At 43.4% G+C, this 16,503-nt stretch overlaps 1 protein-coding gene across 5 annotated transcripts in view; it reads right to left on the reverse strand.

The window, feature by feature from the left end:
- SYT9 (synaptotagmin 9) overlaps nucleotides 1-16,503 on the reverse strand; it is a 319,437-nt gene that overhangs the window by 197,954 nt on the left and 104,980 nt on the right. For 2 of the 5 annotated variants that reach the window (XR_014068686.1, XR_014068687.1), the window contains exon 1: nucleotides 8,893-9,515. The exons of 1 other annotated variant lie outside the window; for it this stretch is intronic. Coding sequence is in view for 2 of the 4 variants with exons in the window: in XM_081540900.1 (XP_081397026.1) it covers nucleotides 8,893-9,037 (145 nt within the window). In the remaining 2 variants the exon portion in view is untranslated. Of the gene's footprint in view, nucleotides 1-8,892; nucleotides 9,695-16,503 lie in introns of those variants that run through there. 2 more of the 5 variants (XM_081540900.1, XM_081540899.1) reach the window with 1 other exon arrangement.

Genomic DNA, 16,503 nt, shown 5'->3' on the forward strand with positions numbered 1-16,503 from the left:
AGGTTACTACTGCAAAAAAATGACTTACTGGAGGCTCAGAAGATGGTCAGCATCTTTTAGCAACGAAGTATTTTTAAATTATGTACTTTTTAAAGACACAGTGCTATTGTACACTGAAGAAATCACAGAATGGTGTAAACATAACTTTTATAGGTACTGAGAAACCAAAAAATTCATGTGACTCATTTTACTGTACTCATCTGGAATCAAACCCACAACATCTCTCAGTTCAGTTCAGTTGCTCAGTCGTGCCCGACTCTTTGTGACCCCATGGACTGCAGCACACCAGGCTTCCCTGTCCATCAACTCCCGGAGCCTACTCAAACTCATGTCCATCGAGTCAGTGATGCCATCCAACCATCTCATTCTCTGTCATCCCATTCTCCTCCCGCCTTCAATCTTTCCCAGCATCAGTGTCTTTCAAATGAGTCAGTTCTTCCCATCAGGAGGCCAAAGTTTTGGAGCTTCAGCACCAGTTCTTCCAGTGAACACCCAGGACTGATCTCCTTTAGGATGGACTAGTTGGATCTCCTTGCATTCCAAGGGACTCTCAAGAGTCTTCTCCAACACCACAGTTCAAAAGCATCAATTATTTGGCACTCAGCTTGCTTTACAGTCCAACTCTCACATCCATACATGACCACTGGAAAAACCATAGCTTTGACTAGACGGACCTGTGTTGGCAAAGTAATGTCTCTGCTTTTTAATATGCTGTCTAGGTTTGTCAGGCTTTTCTTCCAAGGAGCAAGCATCTTAATTTCATGGCTGTAGTCACTATCTGCAGTGATTTTGGAGCCCCCAAAAATAGTCTCTCACTGTTTCCATTGTTTCCCCATCTATTTGCCATGAAGTGATGGGACTGGATGCCATGATCTTAGTTTTCTGAATGTTGAGCTTTAAGCCAACTTTTTCACTCTCCTCTTTCACTTTCATCAAGAGGCTCTTTAGGTTCTTCTTCACTTTCTGCCATAAGGGTGGTGTCATCTGCATATCTGAGGTTATTGATATTTCTCCCGGCAATCTTGATTCCAGCTTGTGCTTCCTCCAGCCCAGCGTTTCTCATGAACAGTCAAAGGCTTTGGCGTAGTCAATACAGCAAAAGTAGACGTTTTTCTGGCACTCTCTTGCTTTTTTGATGATCCAGCAGCTGAGGGGAATCATGGACAGATGATACTACCACCACCAAATCCATTTACTGAGCATTCACTTGAGCACTTACTCTGGGTACTGTGCTGTAACAGCCCTCCACTCCCATTTTATACATGGATAGAATCCAGGTCTCCTGCAGTGCAGGCAGATTCTTTACCAACTGAGCCACCAGGGAAGCCCCGAACAATGTGAAGAATTAAATATTTTGCTTAAGGTCATAAAACTAGTAAGGGCAGGACCAGATTCTGATTCCTAAGCTCTTGCTTATTCCACTTCATCATCTTGATTTCCTAGGTGAGATCTTTTTCTTTCGAGTGCCATTCTATCAGTGTTGGTATAAAAGTTGTGTGATAAAATACGTGCACGAGGAATATTTCAAGACCTGCAGAACCTAGTTGTTGGAGTTTGCCTTGGTTTAAAGCCATACTTTGAGCCAGCCCAACTAAACACTTGAAGTGGTAAACATTTATGACTCAAATGTGATTTCATTTAGAAAGCAGAAATACAGACTCCAGAGTTGTCTTCTGGAAAGTGAGACTGCTCTCCCACTGGTGCCTCTCATTAAGCTCCTCCTTTTCCCTGGAACTTGCTGGTTTCCTCAAGTAAGTCACTTAGGAAGGGATTCTGATATATATTTTTTCAAGCCAACTATATGAGAAAGTCCACATGCACACACAAACACTAAAGTGCCAGTATGCTTTTACAGTTAAAGCAATGCCCGTGCTCTATACATAACAGGGAATGTTAGGGTGATTTCCCTTAGGTGTCAGCTTAAGTCTTCCTTGAAAGTTTAGCCTACATCAAAAAGTTTTTGCTTTTGATTGATTATTCTGAAAGAGGTAGCTGGCCACAAGGCTGCCTATGATGCTTTTACCAGAATTTGCTTTTGTTTTTCCCTCTTGAAAATTACCTCATGACTAAAGCACTCACTGATCCATGGAGAGGAATCCCATGGAGATGAAAACACACTTGTTTAAATAAAATATTTATGAAGAAGCCCTAAAATGTCACTGAAGTAAATGCAAATTAAATCTTCACAGATTGTGCATCCAATATGCCACTCATTCCTTATAAGACTCTCCAGTACTTGATTGCAATTAACATTAATTTTTAAAAATTAATTCCATTGTGCATAATCACACCAATGTCTATTCATAAAAATTCAGTGTTTTAAGGCTGATTTTTCTCTTGCTGCTGCTGCTAAGTCGCTTCAGTCGTGGCCGACTCTGTGTGACCCCATAGACGGAAGCCCACCAGGCTCCTCCGTCCCTGGGATTCTCCAGGCAAGAATACTGGAGTGGGTTGCCATTTCCTTCTCCAATGCGTGAAAGTGAAGTCGCTCAGCCGTGTCCGACTCTCAGCGACCCCATGGACTGTAGCCTACCAGGCTCCACCATCCATGGGATTCTCCAGGCAAGAATACTGGAGTGGGGTGCCATTGCCTTCTCCGATTTTTCTCTTGACTGTCTTTGAAAATCTGAATTAAGGTTAATGTTTAATCTCAGTGATTATTTTGGAAATTTTTCCTTACGAACTATATTTAATTATTATTTTACATGTACATCTTTTAATAAGTTACTTCACTCTAAATAAATGTAAGGTGACATTAATGACAGTTCCACTTCCTGGCCTTTTAATAATTTGGACATGATTTTCTCAATTTGTTCTTTTTTCCCCTACACTGAGTGAATATAATGGATTCTCATAATATTTTTAAAGAGTCCTCAAAATAAAAATTGGGGGTTATATTGTCAAAAGAAATTTAAGAATCAGTTAGTTGATTTGGGTGGTAACTGTACAAGGTAACAGTCAAAGCCCCTGCCTTGATACCATCTTTCCTAATTTTGCAAAAAAGAAATATGAGTTGAGCTGAGAAGGGTTAGGTGGGTTCATTCTTCACTTATTGGTCTCACTCAACAGTTACCTTCCACCTGGTGCACATGAGAACCAACTGAAGAACATATATAAAAATATACCAATACTAGGTCCCACCACCAGAGATTCCAATTTAATTGGTCAGGGCAGAGCTCAGTCATTGATAGTTTCTTTATTGTTGTTTGTTTGTTTGTTTGTTAGAGCTCCCTAAGTGTTTCTAATATGCAACTAAGGTTGAAAATCAATCTAGAAAACCAGTCTAGAAAAAAAGCATCTCCTAACTAGGATTAACATCCACCAAGACAGAGGGATCATCAGTGATGTGCCATAAAGATCTACTTCACACCCTGATCAGGTGAACATTCTCTGGTGTTAGTCACTCAGTTGTGTCTGACTCTGTGACCCCATGGACTGTAGCCCATCAGGCTCCTCTGTCCATGGAATTCTCCAGGCAAGAGTACTAGAGTGGGTAGTCATTCCCTTCTCCAGGGGATCTTCCCAATCCAGGGACTGAACTCGGGTCTCAATGCAGACAGATTCTTAACCCTCTGAGCCAACAAGGAAGCCCCCAAACATTCTCTAGTTCACCAGAAAAATGAAAAAAAAAAAAATCCCTAGAAATACAAAGCTGGAACATCAATGGAAAACTAGTATCATGAATAAAAGAATTCATGACCAAGATACTGAGTGATGTCCATCAACAGATGAATGGATAAAGAAGATGTGGTGTGTATACACACACACACACACACACACACACACACACACACACACACACTGAAATACTACTCAGCCAGGAAAAAGAAAGAAATAATGCCATTTGCAGCAACATGGATGGACCTAGAGAATATTACACTAAGTAAAATAAGTCAGAAAGAGAAAGACAAATATCATAATGATATGATATCATATATGACAATTATCATTTATATGTGGAATTTTTTAGAAGTTCTAAAAAAGATACAAATGAACTTATTTACAAAACAGAAACTGACTCACAGACTCACACAGAAAACAAACTAATGGTAACTAAAAGAGGGAGGAATAAATTAGGAGTTTGGGATTAACAGATACACACTATTACATGTAAAAACAAATAAACACAAGGACCTACTATACAGCCCAAAGAACTATTATCAATATCTTACAATAACTATAACAGAAAAAAATTGGAAAAGAATATATGTGTGTGTGTGTATAAAACTGAATCACTTTGCTCACATCTAAAACTAACTTAACTTTGTAAATCATCTACACTTTAATTTTAAAAAGTAAAAGTAAAAATACTGAGCAAAATCTTTATAACTGCATAGAATTTAACCTACAATTAGAGATTAAATTCATTATAGAAAAACAGAATAGAGATAGGACATTTTAAAAAATTTATCTATTTTTTTATCTTACAATATTGTATTGGTTTTGCCATACGTTGACATGAATCTGCCATGGGTGTACACGTCTTCCCCTTCCAGACCCCCTCTCCCACCTCCCTCCCCATCCCACACCTCTGGGTCATCCCGGTGCACCAGCCCCGAGTACCCTGTATCATGCATCGAACAAGATAGGACATTTAGATGAAAAAAATAACCTAGGAAATTTTCATTGACATTAACTCCTAGATACTTAGAATATGTGATGTGTTTACCTAGAAGCTACTCTGACTTAGACTCAACTTTCTTTTTCTTACAAAGGAACCCATGGCCCTGGGGTAGTTTAGCTCTCTGCACTTCAATTTATTCATATATACAATCTCTTTTAGCAATGATTCTCAAACTTCAACGTGCCTATGAATTACCTGAGGATCCTGTTAAGACACAGATTCACATCAGTAGGTCTGGAGGGGGGCCTTAAAGTCTGCATTTCTAACAAGCTCCCAGATGCTGCGGGTGCACAGCTGAACACTTTGAGCAGCAAGGTCTTAGAAGACGTTATGAGGATTAAATGAAATGACCTACATAAAGTGCTTGGCACAGATGTGGTTGGCACCCTTCAGAAGAACAGACTTACACATAAAATTATAAAACATGGTTAAAACCTAGAAATGACTGGATTCAATCCTCTTTTCTTTTCCAGATGTGGAAACAACAGGATGAGAAAAGTTACAATCACTACCCCCTAACAGCCACATGGAGAAGAGATGAATTCTTTTTTGACTGAAATAAGTATAATCAAGATCAATGAGTGCAAGTTAAACAGAGCTTTTCATTCCATGCAAGAAAAGACCTTTTAGCAATAACTGCTCTACTACAATCAACTGGCCCTCTTGAGGAGACAGAGTGAAGACCCCAGTTACAAAGTATGAGCACTGACCAGTTGATAACATCAAAGAAGACTTTCATGCCTCAGGTCACTGTGGAACTAACTAAAAGACACTGCATATATAATAGGTATAAAAAATCTTTAGTAAACAAAAAATTTTAATAAAATAAAAACTTCCTTATTTTCCTTCCAACTCTGCTCCTCCTAAAGTCCTGCAAGTAAATGGAGCTGCTTAGGTCAAAAAGCCTTGGTGTCATCCTTAACTCCTCTTCACTTCTCACACCCATTCCATCAACAAATCTGAGCACTGTATCTTCAAACTGTGCCCACTATCCCCTTTGTCTGTCTGGATTACTAAAATAGCCTGCTAGCAAGTTTCCCTATCTTTTCCTCTTGATCTTCAACAGTATTTTCTCAACACAGCAGCCAAAGGGTTGACCCTTCTCTGTTCAATCCCTTCTCATTCAGAGTAAAAACCAAAGCCGTTATAATGGTTTAGAAGATCCTACATGATCATCCCCCTCCATTAACCATTAACCATATTTCTTGTCACTCTCTATCTTATTCGCTCTGTGCCAGCCACCCATGAACTCAACTATTCCTTGAATAACATCAAGGACACTTCTATCTCAGGACCTTTGCACTTCCTCTTCTCTCTGCTGTGAAGGCTATTCAATGAAATTCACAAGTTAATGCCTGGCATTGTCAATATATGAAAACAACATAATGACACCTAACAGGATTCTAATTGCTCTTTATGGAAAAATGCTCACCCTCAGCTTAAAGATACACACTTTACTTTCCATAGTTGGTACAGATGAAGGAAGGACTGGATGAGGCACTCAAGTTTCAATTTATGACTTAGCCTCATTTTTTTATTTTTTAAATCACATTTTCACTAAATTCTCTAATACTAAGTCAGGGAAGACTAGGGTTGTACTCCCACATCATAGCACTGCAGTCACCTGGGCAAAGAATTAACCTTTCTGATGGCCCACTGGTCCGTGACCAGGCTTATCCCACCTCTGGAAAAATAAACAAACATACTACATGCAGTGTCATTCTGCTATTCACAGGGAATTATATCTCTTTTTTCCTTTCAAAGCCAAGGTTCCTCAGTTGAGCTTGAGAAAACCTAATTACCACTGGGTAGCCAGGGACAGATAATGGGCAGAAAAAGCTGAAACATGGCATTCAGGTGGGCTCCTTTACAGAAAAGGAAGTCACCCATTTATAGAGATGACCTGCTCTAGGGACCCACGTACCAGCACTGCTGCTGTGCCTAGTTGCTCTGGTTTCCACTACACAGCAGCATAGGTACCATTCACAGCTTTGGGCAGTGCCGCTACTCCAACCACTCAGCGTTTAAGGCTCAGAAATTAAAGGCACTCTTGACCTGGACAACCAAACAGCTTTAAAGGGACGGAGATAAATGCATTTGATGTAAGAATTAACGTGGGTAAAGACAGAAAGGTGAGGAGTGAAGAGAGATTCTGGCCTGAGCTGAAGGGCCCTGGAAGAGAGGGTGTACCTTGGATAGGGGCTGCAGTCTCAGTTCCTCTGATCTTGCACTCACAGTCCCCCTCCCCAGCCTTCCTCATGAACAGGCTACTTCCTGACCATAAACCAAAGATCCAGAGGGTCACCAGACTACCTCAAAACCGCTGTATCCAAGTTAAAGATAACAAGGCAGTGCTTTCAGGAACTCAAAGAATAATATGGCATACTCTATATCAGTGGCTATTTCTCAGCTAAGGAATCAGACGTGACTTTTGTAAGGGCTTCCGAGTGCAGGGACTGAGGAAAAAACCTAAGAACATGGGATCTAGCTTGTAGATTAAAAGGAGCAGAGGCACAAAAATCAGACAAAAAGATGTGGCATGTTAAACATTCAACTCAGCGAGAGGCCTCATCCATCTCTGGTAAACCCACAGAGGACTGCTTATGCGTGCTAATGATGGGGACTCCTGGCATAGGCAAAGAAGTGACACGTTTCAACACTAACACTAGCTTTGGATGAAGCAAGCTAGATAATTTTCTTATCCTCCTGGTAAGGACAGAAGTTTTCCCCCAATGAGGACATCATCCGAGGCCCCCAGTTCATGAATGAAGAGCTGTCATTTCCTGTCTGCAGTCTGTGTAGCACATCAGTGCAGCAAGGAGCCACACAAAAGCTGGGCATTAAACCCCTGGGTAAATGATATGAAATCAACAGCATTTCTTGACTTAATTCTCCACTTTGAAGTAAGAGATTAGTGACCATGCCATACACTTAATTAATATAACCATAGGCAAAGGGGAACAATAATTTTTCTATTTTTTTTGTTTCTTGTTTTTTTTTAAAAAGCCTTTGAGTAGAAAAAAATCTGACAAACTTTTAATAGATAACTTCTCTTCACCTCACAGACCTATCTTGGATATATTATCAAGGAAATGCTATTTAAGTCAGGCTCAGAGTAGACCTCTTTATGAATCAAATAATTCTCTAATTTACCCTTGGGTAAATGTATTTTTATGTAATGGATTGGCTTAAAATGAGGAAAATTCATACTAGATAATTTGCACACCAATAGCTCATTTCAAGTATTTATACAGAGGAATATTAGGGGAAGGGCCATTTTCTTACCCCATCTTTAACAACCCAACTACATTATACATTTTTTCTTTTTTTCTAGTACTGAGGTCGAGAGACTATTTGAGAAAATGATGCCTCAAGGTGAGAAGAATCTCAGGTAAACATTTGGAAGGAATGTGTCTTCCAATAACCGGCAGTGGATGAGAAGATGCGAGAGACCCAGGACCCTTGGGGAAAAGCAAACGGCTCCACTAAAACTTCCTCCTCCAACCTTAATTGGTCAAAGGCCAAAATAAATGAACTTTCCGAAGTTAGGAGCTTCGAAACTTTCATTAAGAATAACTAGGTGTACAAGGCATGACCCGTGAGCCCCTCGACCTCCGTGTGCCCGGCAGCGGGAGCTGGGCGAGCCGGGCGCCCAGGCCCAGGCCGCCTCCACGCGGAGAGACCCGGAGGGAACGGGTTCAGGCCCGGCTGCCCGGGACCCAGAGCTCCCAGCCCCCGGCCCAGCGCCGGCTCCCGCCCCGCCCTTCTTACCCGACTGAGGAAAGGAAATAGACGCTCCGGGGGGAGGGTGAGAGGCGCCCGGTGGGATTAAGCCACAGCCCGGGGCCGTCCCCAACTCCCAACTTCCCAGAGTTTCCTCTGGCCTCGTCCCCCTTCTCTAGACTCTCGAGGCCGCCGCGGCCTCTCCTCGCCCGGAGCGCAGAGCCGGGGAAGTGGCGCGCGGGGTTCAGAGCTCGGGAGCCGCCCCCAGGAGCCCCGGTGACCGGAGCGCAGGTGACGGGCGTGGTCCCTCCAACCCCGCAACAACCCACCCGGACTCGGCCTCCACGCAGCAGCCTCCGCCAGGGTTCCCGCCCGGGTCCAGCATCAGGCCACGGGGCGCTGGTTCCTGGTCCCCTCCCCTAGCTGGGTGGTCACCCGCCCTCCTCCCTCCAGTCCGCCTCGCTCCCCTGCTTCAGGCCCTGGCGCGGCCCCAACTCCCAGCCCAGGGCCCTGGGGTCGCGCCGGGCAGCGGCGGCGGCACTCACCTGGGTCGCGGAGCCGGGGTCTGGTGCGGTCCCTCAGGTGGTAGATGAAATCCTGGCAGCTGTCGTGCTCCAGGGCCCCGCGGGCACAGAGCTCGGCCAGCAGCTGCAGCGCCTGGTGACAGAGCGCGTCCCTGGCCCCGGGCATCGCCCCCCCGCATCCTCGGACCGAGCAGGGCAGGCGGGCGCGGGAGACAACCCTCCGCCTGCCAGCTCAGAGCCGCCGCCTCCGGGCCGTCCGCGCTCGCCGCCAGGGATTCGCGGATAAACCGCCCGAGCCCCAGCCCCAGTCGGCCCGGCCTCCCACCGGTTGCATGCAGCTCTCGGCCAGCCGGTCGGGCGGGCTTTCTCTCTCTCCCGCCTGGCCCCTCCGTCCCTCCCCCGGCACCGAGGAGAGGCGGCGCCGCACAGCCTAGCGCGCCTCTCCTAGCGCTCCGCCCGCCACTCGCGGCCGCCGGGGGGCGGGGCGGGTCTGGGGTGCGTGCCGCGGGGTAGGATCCGGGCGGCCCCGGCCTGGGCGCCGGCGAGGGGCGGGGGCGCTCGCGGGCTCCTAGAGGCGCGTGGGACTCGGTTCGGGACCTCGCGTTCTGAGGGACCGCGCCCAGGTTTGGAGCTTGTAAGCGAGTGCGCGCTCCGTCCCGAGGCAAACCCACACCCTCTCCCATCGCCCCTCTCCGCGGGAGTCCAAAGCACGTTCCTGGATGCTTTGCGCGAAAAGGTGAAGTGTGAACCCTACCTGCTAGATCTGGAGAATGGAGTCCCGGCTTTGAACTTGAAAAGCGCCGTCTGGGCATAAACCATGGGCCTAAGGATGTTAGACGCCCAAATGCGGGGTTTGGGGCCGAGATTCACCAACACAGGAGAGATTTCTTAAGTACAGGACCTTTTCGGACCACCTTGGTGATTCGAAAAAGGTGAAGGCTCTCAAATCAGAAATAAGGGAAAATAAATGGCTCCTGAGAAAGACGCTGGGACTTTGGTGCAGCTTCTAAGATCCTGGTCAGTTTTCTAAGCAACTGAATGAAAATCTGAGGATTGCCAATGATTCTCCAGCACCCACAGAGGAAGAGCATCAGAGAATCTGGGATGTTTGGAAGGGAACACAGGGCACCTCCCATACACCAAGCTCTTCAACCTTTCAGGCAATAAACCTAGAAATAACCAGGGGATACTGAGCTCTGTGTGTGTGTGTGTGTGTGTGTGTGTGTGTGTGTGTGTGTGTGAGAGAGAGAGAGAGAGAGAGAGAGAGAGAGAGAGAGAGAGAGAGAGAGAGGTCTTTTAGCTATATAATCTAACTCCCTTGAATACTGAGCTCCTGTGTGTGTGACAAGTCTTTAGCTACATAATCTCCTTTAACTCCCTTGGTAGCCCAACAAAGTCTGCGTAGCTATTACACTTATTTTTACCTATGACAAACCTGAAATTCAGGAAGTTAGCACCTGCCCAAGTTCATACATGGGGAGGCAGGGTAATCTTGACTTTCTTTTTCTTTGCCTTTACTTAACACTAGTGTCCTACTCTAAAGCAGAGTAGAATCTGTACAACTGATACTCTCAGCCATGAGGCTGTGTTGTTGCTAGAGCATCTCACAGCAAATCAAAACTGTGCAGAAAAGTAGTTCAGGATGCCATAGAGTGTTCACCCAACAGACAAGCTTTAGAATACTACTGCACATGGGGTTTGGGTCCTCAAGGACCTTACATTAGAATAAAGAAAATGCAGGATTGTAAAGGTAAAGCTAACTTCAGGAAGTTGTGAAAAGGCAAGTAGACTCTGCCTTAGGAAAATTAAGAGAGAAAATAAATTCACTGAGAGAGGCAGCCCTCAGAGGAGGTAGAGCAGAAACCGGTCTGTAGGAGGGAGGGTGTGGATGCTAAAGTTGGTGTAGTAATGGTGAGGAGGAGCACGCGTTAAAGCATGTGGAAAAATAACACTGATGTGACTGTGTCAGAGAGGAACCGAAAGTAGTAAGTTCAGTTAAGAAATTACTTTGATAAGCCATGCAAGATATCCAAGGGCCTAGATCAGGCCAAAGGCATTGGCTGATTGCCAGGAACATCCAAATTCGAAAAACATTTTAGGTATGAATGAACAAGATTGCAACCAACGGAATAAGAAAGAATGAAAGCCATAGACATTCCAAAAACTGACCTGTGTCATACACTGTGACATTTAGAATTAAAAGCCCAGAGTTTTAGGAGAGGGAGACTTCGACCATATAAAAGGATGGCCATCAACCATAAAAAGGTAGAAACTGAGTTGCCACATTGGATGGATTCTTCCAGGAAAGAAGAGCTGGAAAAATGGGAGAGAGCTGTACCATTCAAAATGTAGCTTGACAAAGATGAGATTGAAAGTAGCAATCAGAGAGGAGGAAAATTCGACAGAGGGGAGTCATGGGCCAAAAGAAAGGGCACAATCAACAGCATCAACTGTCAACAGAATTTGAAGAAAAAAAACTAAGATGTGTCCTTCAGAGACAGCAAGCAGTAAGAGAGGCATGATTTTTTAAATTAATTATTGCAGTATAGTTGCTTTACAATGTTGTGTTAGTTTCTGCTGTACAGCAAAGCAAATCATTTATAAGTATACATATGTCTCTTCTTTTTTGGATTTTTCTTCCCATTTTGGTCACCACAGAACACTTAGTAGGGTTCCCTCTGCTATACAGTAGGTTCTTATTAGTCATCTATTTTGTATATATGTTAATCCCAATCTCCCAATTCATCTCCCTACCCGCCCCCCGCTCCTTCCTTTATCCATACATTTGTCCTTTATGTCTGTAACACAGTCATGATTTAGAGAGACTAGTTACTGTGCAACCAACTTAACACAAGTTACTTAACATTTTTGTACCTAGATTTTTCATCAGATAACAACTAATATGTGCACCATTGAGTAATTATAAACATTACATAAAATGCTTGGAATAGTTGCCAACATATAGTACAGACTCAATTAGTATATGATTTTGTTGTTGGAAGTGTTGCTAAACACACTTCCTGAATTTATTACAACACTGCTAAGTGATGGATGTTTTTATTTCCTATTTTACAGGTAAAGAAAGTAAAATCAAGTGGTTGAGTAATTTTCCCAAGGACAAGCTGGCAGACTGTTTCCAGAGGACAGCCACGACCCTCCCTCCCATTCCACACGTCCCCTTGCAATATGACTTTACCACTCCTTCCACCAAGAAGTGGAGACTGTTTCCCTTTCCCTTGAATCTAGGCTGACCTGTGACTTTTAATCAACAAAATGTGTGGAAGTGACATTCCAGTATCAGAATAGTGGTTGAAATGGATCTGGATAAAAGGAACCCAGGTGCCCTGTTGGTGGGAATGTAAATTGATACAGCAACTATGGATGTTCCTCAAAAAATTAGAAATAGAACTACCATGTGATCCAGCTATCTCACTTCTGGCTATTTATCTGAAGGAAATGAATTCACTATCGTGAAGAAATATCTGCATTCACATGTCCATAGCAGCATATTCACAATATCCAAGTCAAGGAAACAACCTAGATACCCAAGAATGGATAGAGAAAGTGTGACACATACATACAACACACATATAATGTGTATATATATGTATATATATATACACACTGATACACAATGGAATATTATTTAACTTTAGAAAGAAGAAAATCCTACCATTTGCAACAACATAGATAAAACTGGAGGACATTATACTTAATGAAATATTCAGACAGAGAAGTACAAATACTGGGTACTGTACATGTGGTACCTAAAAAAATGATCTTCATAGAATCAGAGTACAGTGATGGTGGCCAGGGGTTAGGGGAAGGTACAATGGGGAGATGTAGGTCAAAGGGTACAAATTCTCAGTTACAAAGATCCAATGTACATAGGTGACTGTAGTTAATAATACAATATTGTATACTTGAAATTTACCTAGCACAAAAGTTTAATAAAAAGTTACAAGGTGATGGGATATGTTAATTAACTTCATCTTTATCTTGGTAATCATTTCAAGATGTATATGTGTATCAAATCATCATGTACACTTTAAATATGTACTTTCTTATTTTTATTCCCCCCAAAAGCTGGAAAAAATAATTTTAAAAAGAAGTCCCATAAGATGTTCATGTTGCTCTTAGAACATATACTCACTCCTACTCCCAAGATCTAGATTCTGTACTTGGCAAGTGGTTTGGGACTCCTAATGGCAGAACTTCCTATTAATTGGCATTCTGTTTGATTCAGTTTCTTGCCTTTAGCAAAAGAAAATAAGATTCAGCTGGCATGTTCTTAGTGAGCCCATATTCTCTCTCGCAGCGATTAGCACTCCTATGAAATACTCACAAAACTCCTGCTTAATTATGCCAAACAGGGATTCATCCTCTCACCTGCTCTAGAGCCTGAAATATAATTCACTTGGACCAAGAGATTAGAACTGGGTTTGGATTCCGTAACAACCACTCTCTCATCTTGGCTTTCAATATCTTGTGAGCTGGTCCTTCCCCATCTGTGGTAAATTTTTCTTGAGAGATTACAGCAAATTTGAGTTGGGTAACTCCACCTTGCCCATGTGTCTGCTATCACTGCATCAAGAAGCAGGTTCTGCTTTATCTCGATTCTTCCTTCCTGGGCTGTGTGGGTTCCTTCCCAGTTTTATGGTTGCCAATAACAAAGTTATCATTCAAATTTCTTTGACTTTAAATAAAGTAGAGATTTATTAGCTTTACTATTTAAAAAATAGCTTCCCAGCTGACGCAGTAGTAAAGAATCTGCCTGCCAATGCAGGAGGCCCAGGAGATTCAGGTTCAATCCTGGGCTGGGAAGATCCCCTGGGGAAGGAAATGGCAACCCACTCCAGTATTCTTGCTTGAAAAATCCCACGGACGAAGGAGCCTGGCAGGCTACAGTCCGTGGGGTCACAAAGAGTTGGATATGACTGAGCAACTGAGCATGCATACACGCCAGTGCAGTAGACTTGGGTTCAATCCCTGGGTTGGGAAGGTCCCTGGAGAAGGAAATGGCAACCTATTCCAGTATGTTTGCCTGGGAAACCCCATGGACAGACGAGCCTGGTGGGCTATAGTCCATGTGGTCGAAAAGAGTCAGACACGATTGAGCAACTGAGCACAAGAGCACACATTTAACAGGTACACCATAAAAGGATATACTGAAAGGAACAGAAGGCAACGTTCTGGGTCAGAGGGCCTGGCACTCCTCCACTCTTAGATACTCATGGTTCTCCATTTGTTCATCTTTTCAGAATGAGGTCAGAGAGAGCAGAGGTCAGACTTGTGCTGGCTGAGAGAAACCTGGACCTTATTAGGACCCTCCCTCACCAAATAACTTTAAAAGAAATATGTTTTGCATCCCTGGAGCTGCCTTTCAAAGTGGCTGATGTTGTTCACCCTGGACAGGTCTGGGAAACTGTTAAGAGTGACTCTGGACGCAGGAAAAAGAGAGATGATGGAATCCAAAATTGGCTAGATTATGTCACAGTGGTCATGGAATGTCCAATTAGCTGAAGGGCCAGAAGAAAAGATTCCATATAACCCACACCTTTCATTATCTTCCACAGGAAGCTTCCTTCCCTCCTCAGTGCTGAAAATGGATGTAGAGTAGGTTAACCTGCACTCAGGTGCGTGCTTATTAAGAGGTCAGTGTGCATGTTTATGTGCATGTTTATACCTTAGCTAAGGTATTAAGCACTTAAAGAAGAGTTTCAACATCCCTTTCATGATCTTTGGCTTAGCAACAAATAGTTTTGACAAAAATCTGAGTACACACACACAAGCATCCATTTTATTGCCTCTAGCCTAATTCATGAGTAGAGATTTGTACAAAATGTGGTAAGAGTATCAAGAAAACCACATGTTTTTCTCAGCCCTCACTCTGTCCCAGGGGCTTCCCAGGTGGCGCAGTGGTAAAGAATCTGCCTGCCAATACAGGAGACTCAAGAGACACAGGTTTGATCCTTGTGTTGGAAAGATCCCCTGGAGAAGGAAATGGCAACCTGCTCTAGTATTCTTGCCTGGAAAATTTCACAGACAGAGGAGCCTGGCAGGCCACAGTCCATGGGGTCGCAGAGTTGGACATGAGTGAGCACAGAACAATAACAACAACAGTCTGTCCAAAGAACCAGCTTTCAGGTTATCAGCTAAAGAGATTAGCACTTAGTCACATTTAATTAACCAATCAATTAATCAAATGCCTATTTTTTTTCAAATGTCTATTGGGGATCACTTAATGCAAGAGTTTTTTGATACAACTTCAGGGTTGAATATTAAATTTCCATATTAAGTTTTCTTATTCTTCTATCTTACATTCATTATTCAAAACTTTATCCTTTTAGTACTGCTTATACTTTCTTGACTTTTCTTTCCCATCTTGAATCTATCTGCTCCTAATTTTCTTCTTCTCATTTTCTTTCCATAAATCTATTCTGCAAAGCTTTTTTCAGGAAGCAAAGTAGATTTTGTCATTCTAGGGGTCCATTTGAAAATTATTATTACAATTACCATATTCCTATTTTCTTTACTATAGTTTTTTTTAGCTCATGCTATGTGCCAGACACTCTAGAAATACTCTAAATGCTACGTGCTAAGCCATTTCAGTTGTTTTTATTTGCGACTCTAAGGACCATGGCCAGCCAGGCTCCTCTGTCCATGGATTCTCCAGGCAAGAGTACTGGAGTGGGCTGCCATGCCCTCCTCCAGGAGATCTTCCCAACCCAGGGATCAAATCCACATCTCTTCCATCTCCTGCACTGGCAAGCAGGTTCTTTTCCACTAGTGCCACCTGAAAAGCCCTGCTTTAAAGAGATTAGCTCATATAATCTGCATAACAAGCCTATAAGGAGGGCATTGTTATTAACTATCTTTACTTTTCAGCTGTGAAGTGAAGTCGCTCAGTTGTGTCCAACTCTTTGCGATCCCATGGACTGTAGCCTACCAGGCTCCTCCGTCCATGGAATTTTTCAGGCAAGAATATTGGAGTGGGCTGCCATTTCCATCTCTAGGGGATCTTCCCAACCCAGGGATCAAACCCGGGTCTCCCACATTGTGGGCAGACACTTTACTGTCTGAGCCACCTGATTTTAGTTTACTTTACAGCTGAGGTACCATAAACACCAAAATTAAGTAGCCTTCCTAAGGTCCCACAGCTGATCAGTAGTAGTGATGGGCTATGTGACTCCTGAGCCCAGTCCTCCTCTGCAGGTGGGTACAGTGGGCTCAGGTGAGGGCACAGGGTCCACGTGCTAAAGTGGAAGGGCCCAAATGGCCAAAAGAGCAGCATAGGCACTGTGCTTTCACCAGCTCTGATGGATGCAGTCAGATCTACACCTTGATTTTGTTTCCTGCATATGAGGATGGATAGGGTCTGATCAATCTGCATTACGTCCCATGTGGTCTTTCCAGACTGGCCATTTATAGTCAACACTTATTGAGTAGTTTCTCTGCAGTACATAGTGTCTGCTGTGCTTTACTGTCTAACTGAATTAACCACTTGAAATAGATACTGTTATTATCATCGTGACTTTTAGATGGGAACACAAACTCTGAGGCACAAGTCACCTGCCCAAGGTCACACAGCTAGCAAGTAATGGAAGTAAGATTCAAATCTGTGTTAGGGAG

The sequence above is a fragment of the Giraffa tippelskirchi genome, chromosome 11 (assembly GCF_054371585.1).
Source record: "Giraffa tippelskirchi isolate mGirTip1 chromosome 11, T2T-mGirTip1v1.2.pri, whole genome shotgun sequence".
Classification (NCBI taxonomy): Eukaryota; Metazoa; Chordata; class Mammalia; order Artiodactyla; family Giraffidae; genus Giraffa; species Giraffa tippelskirchi.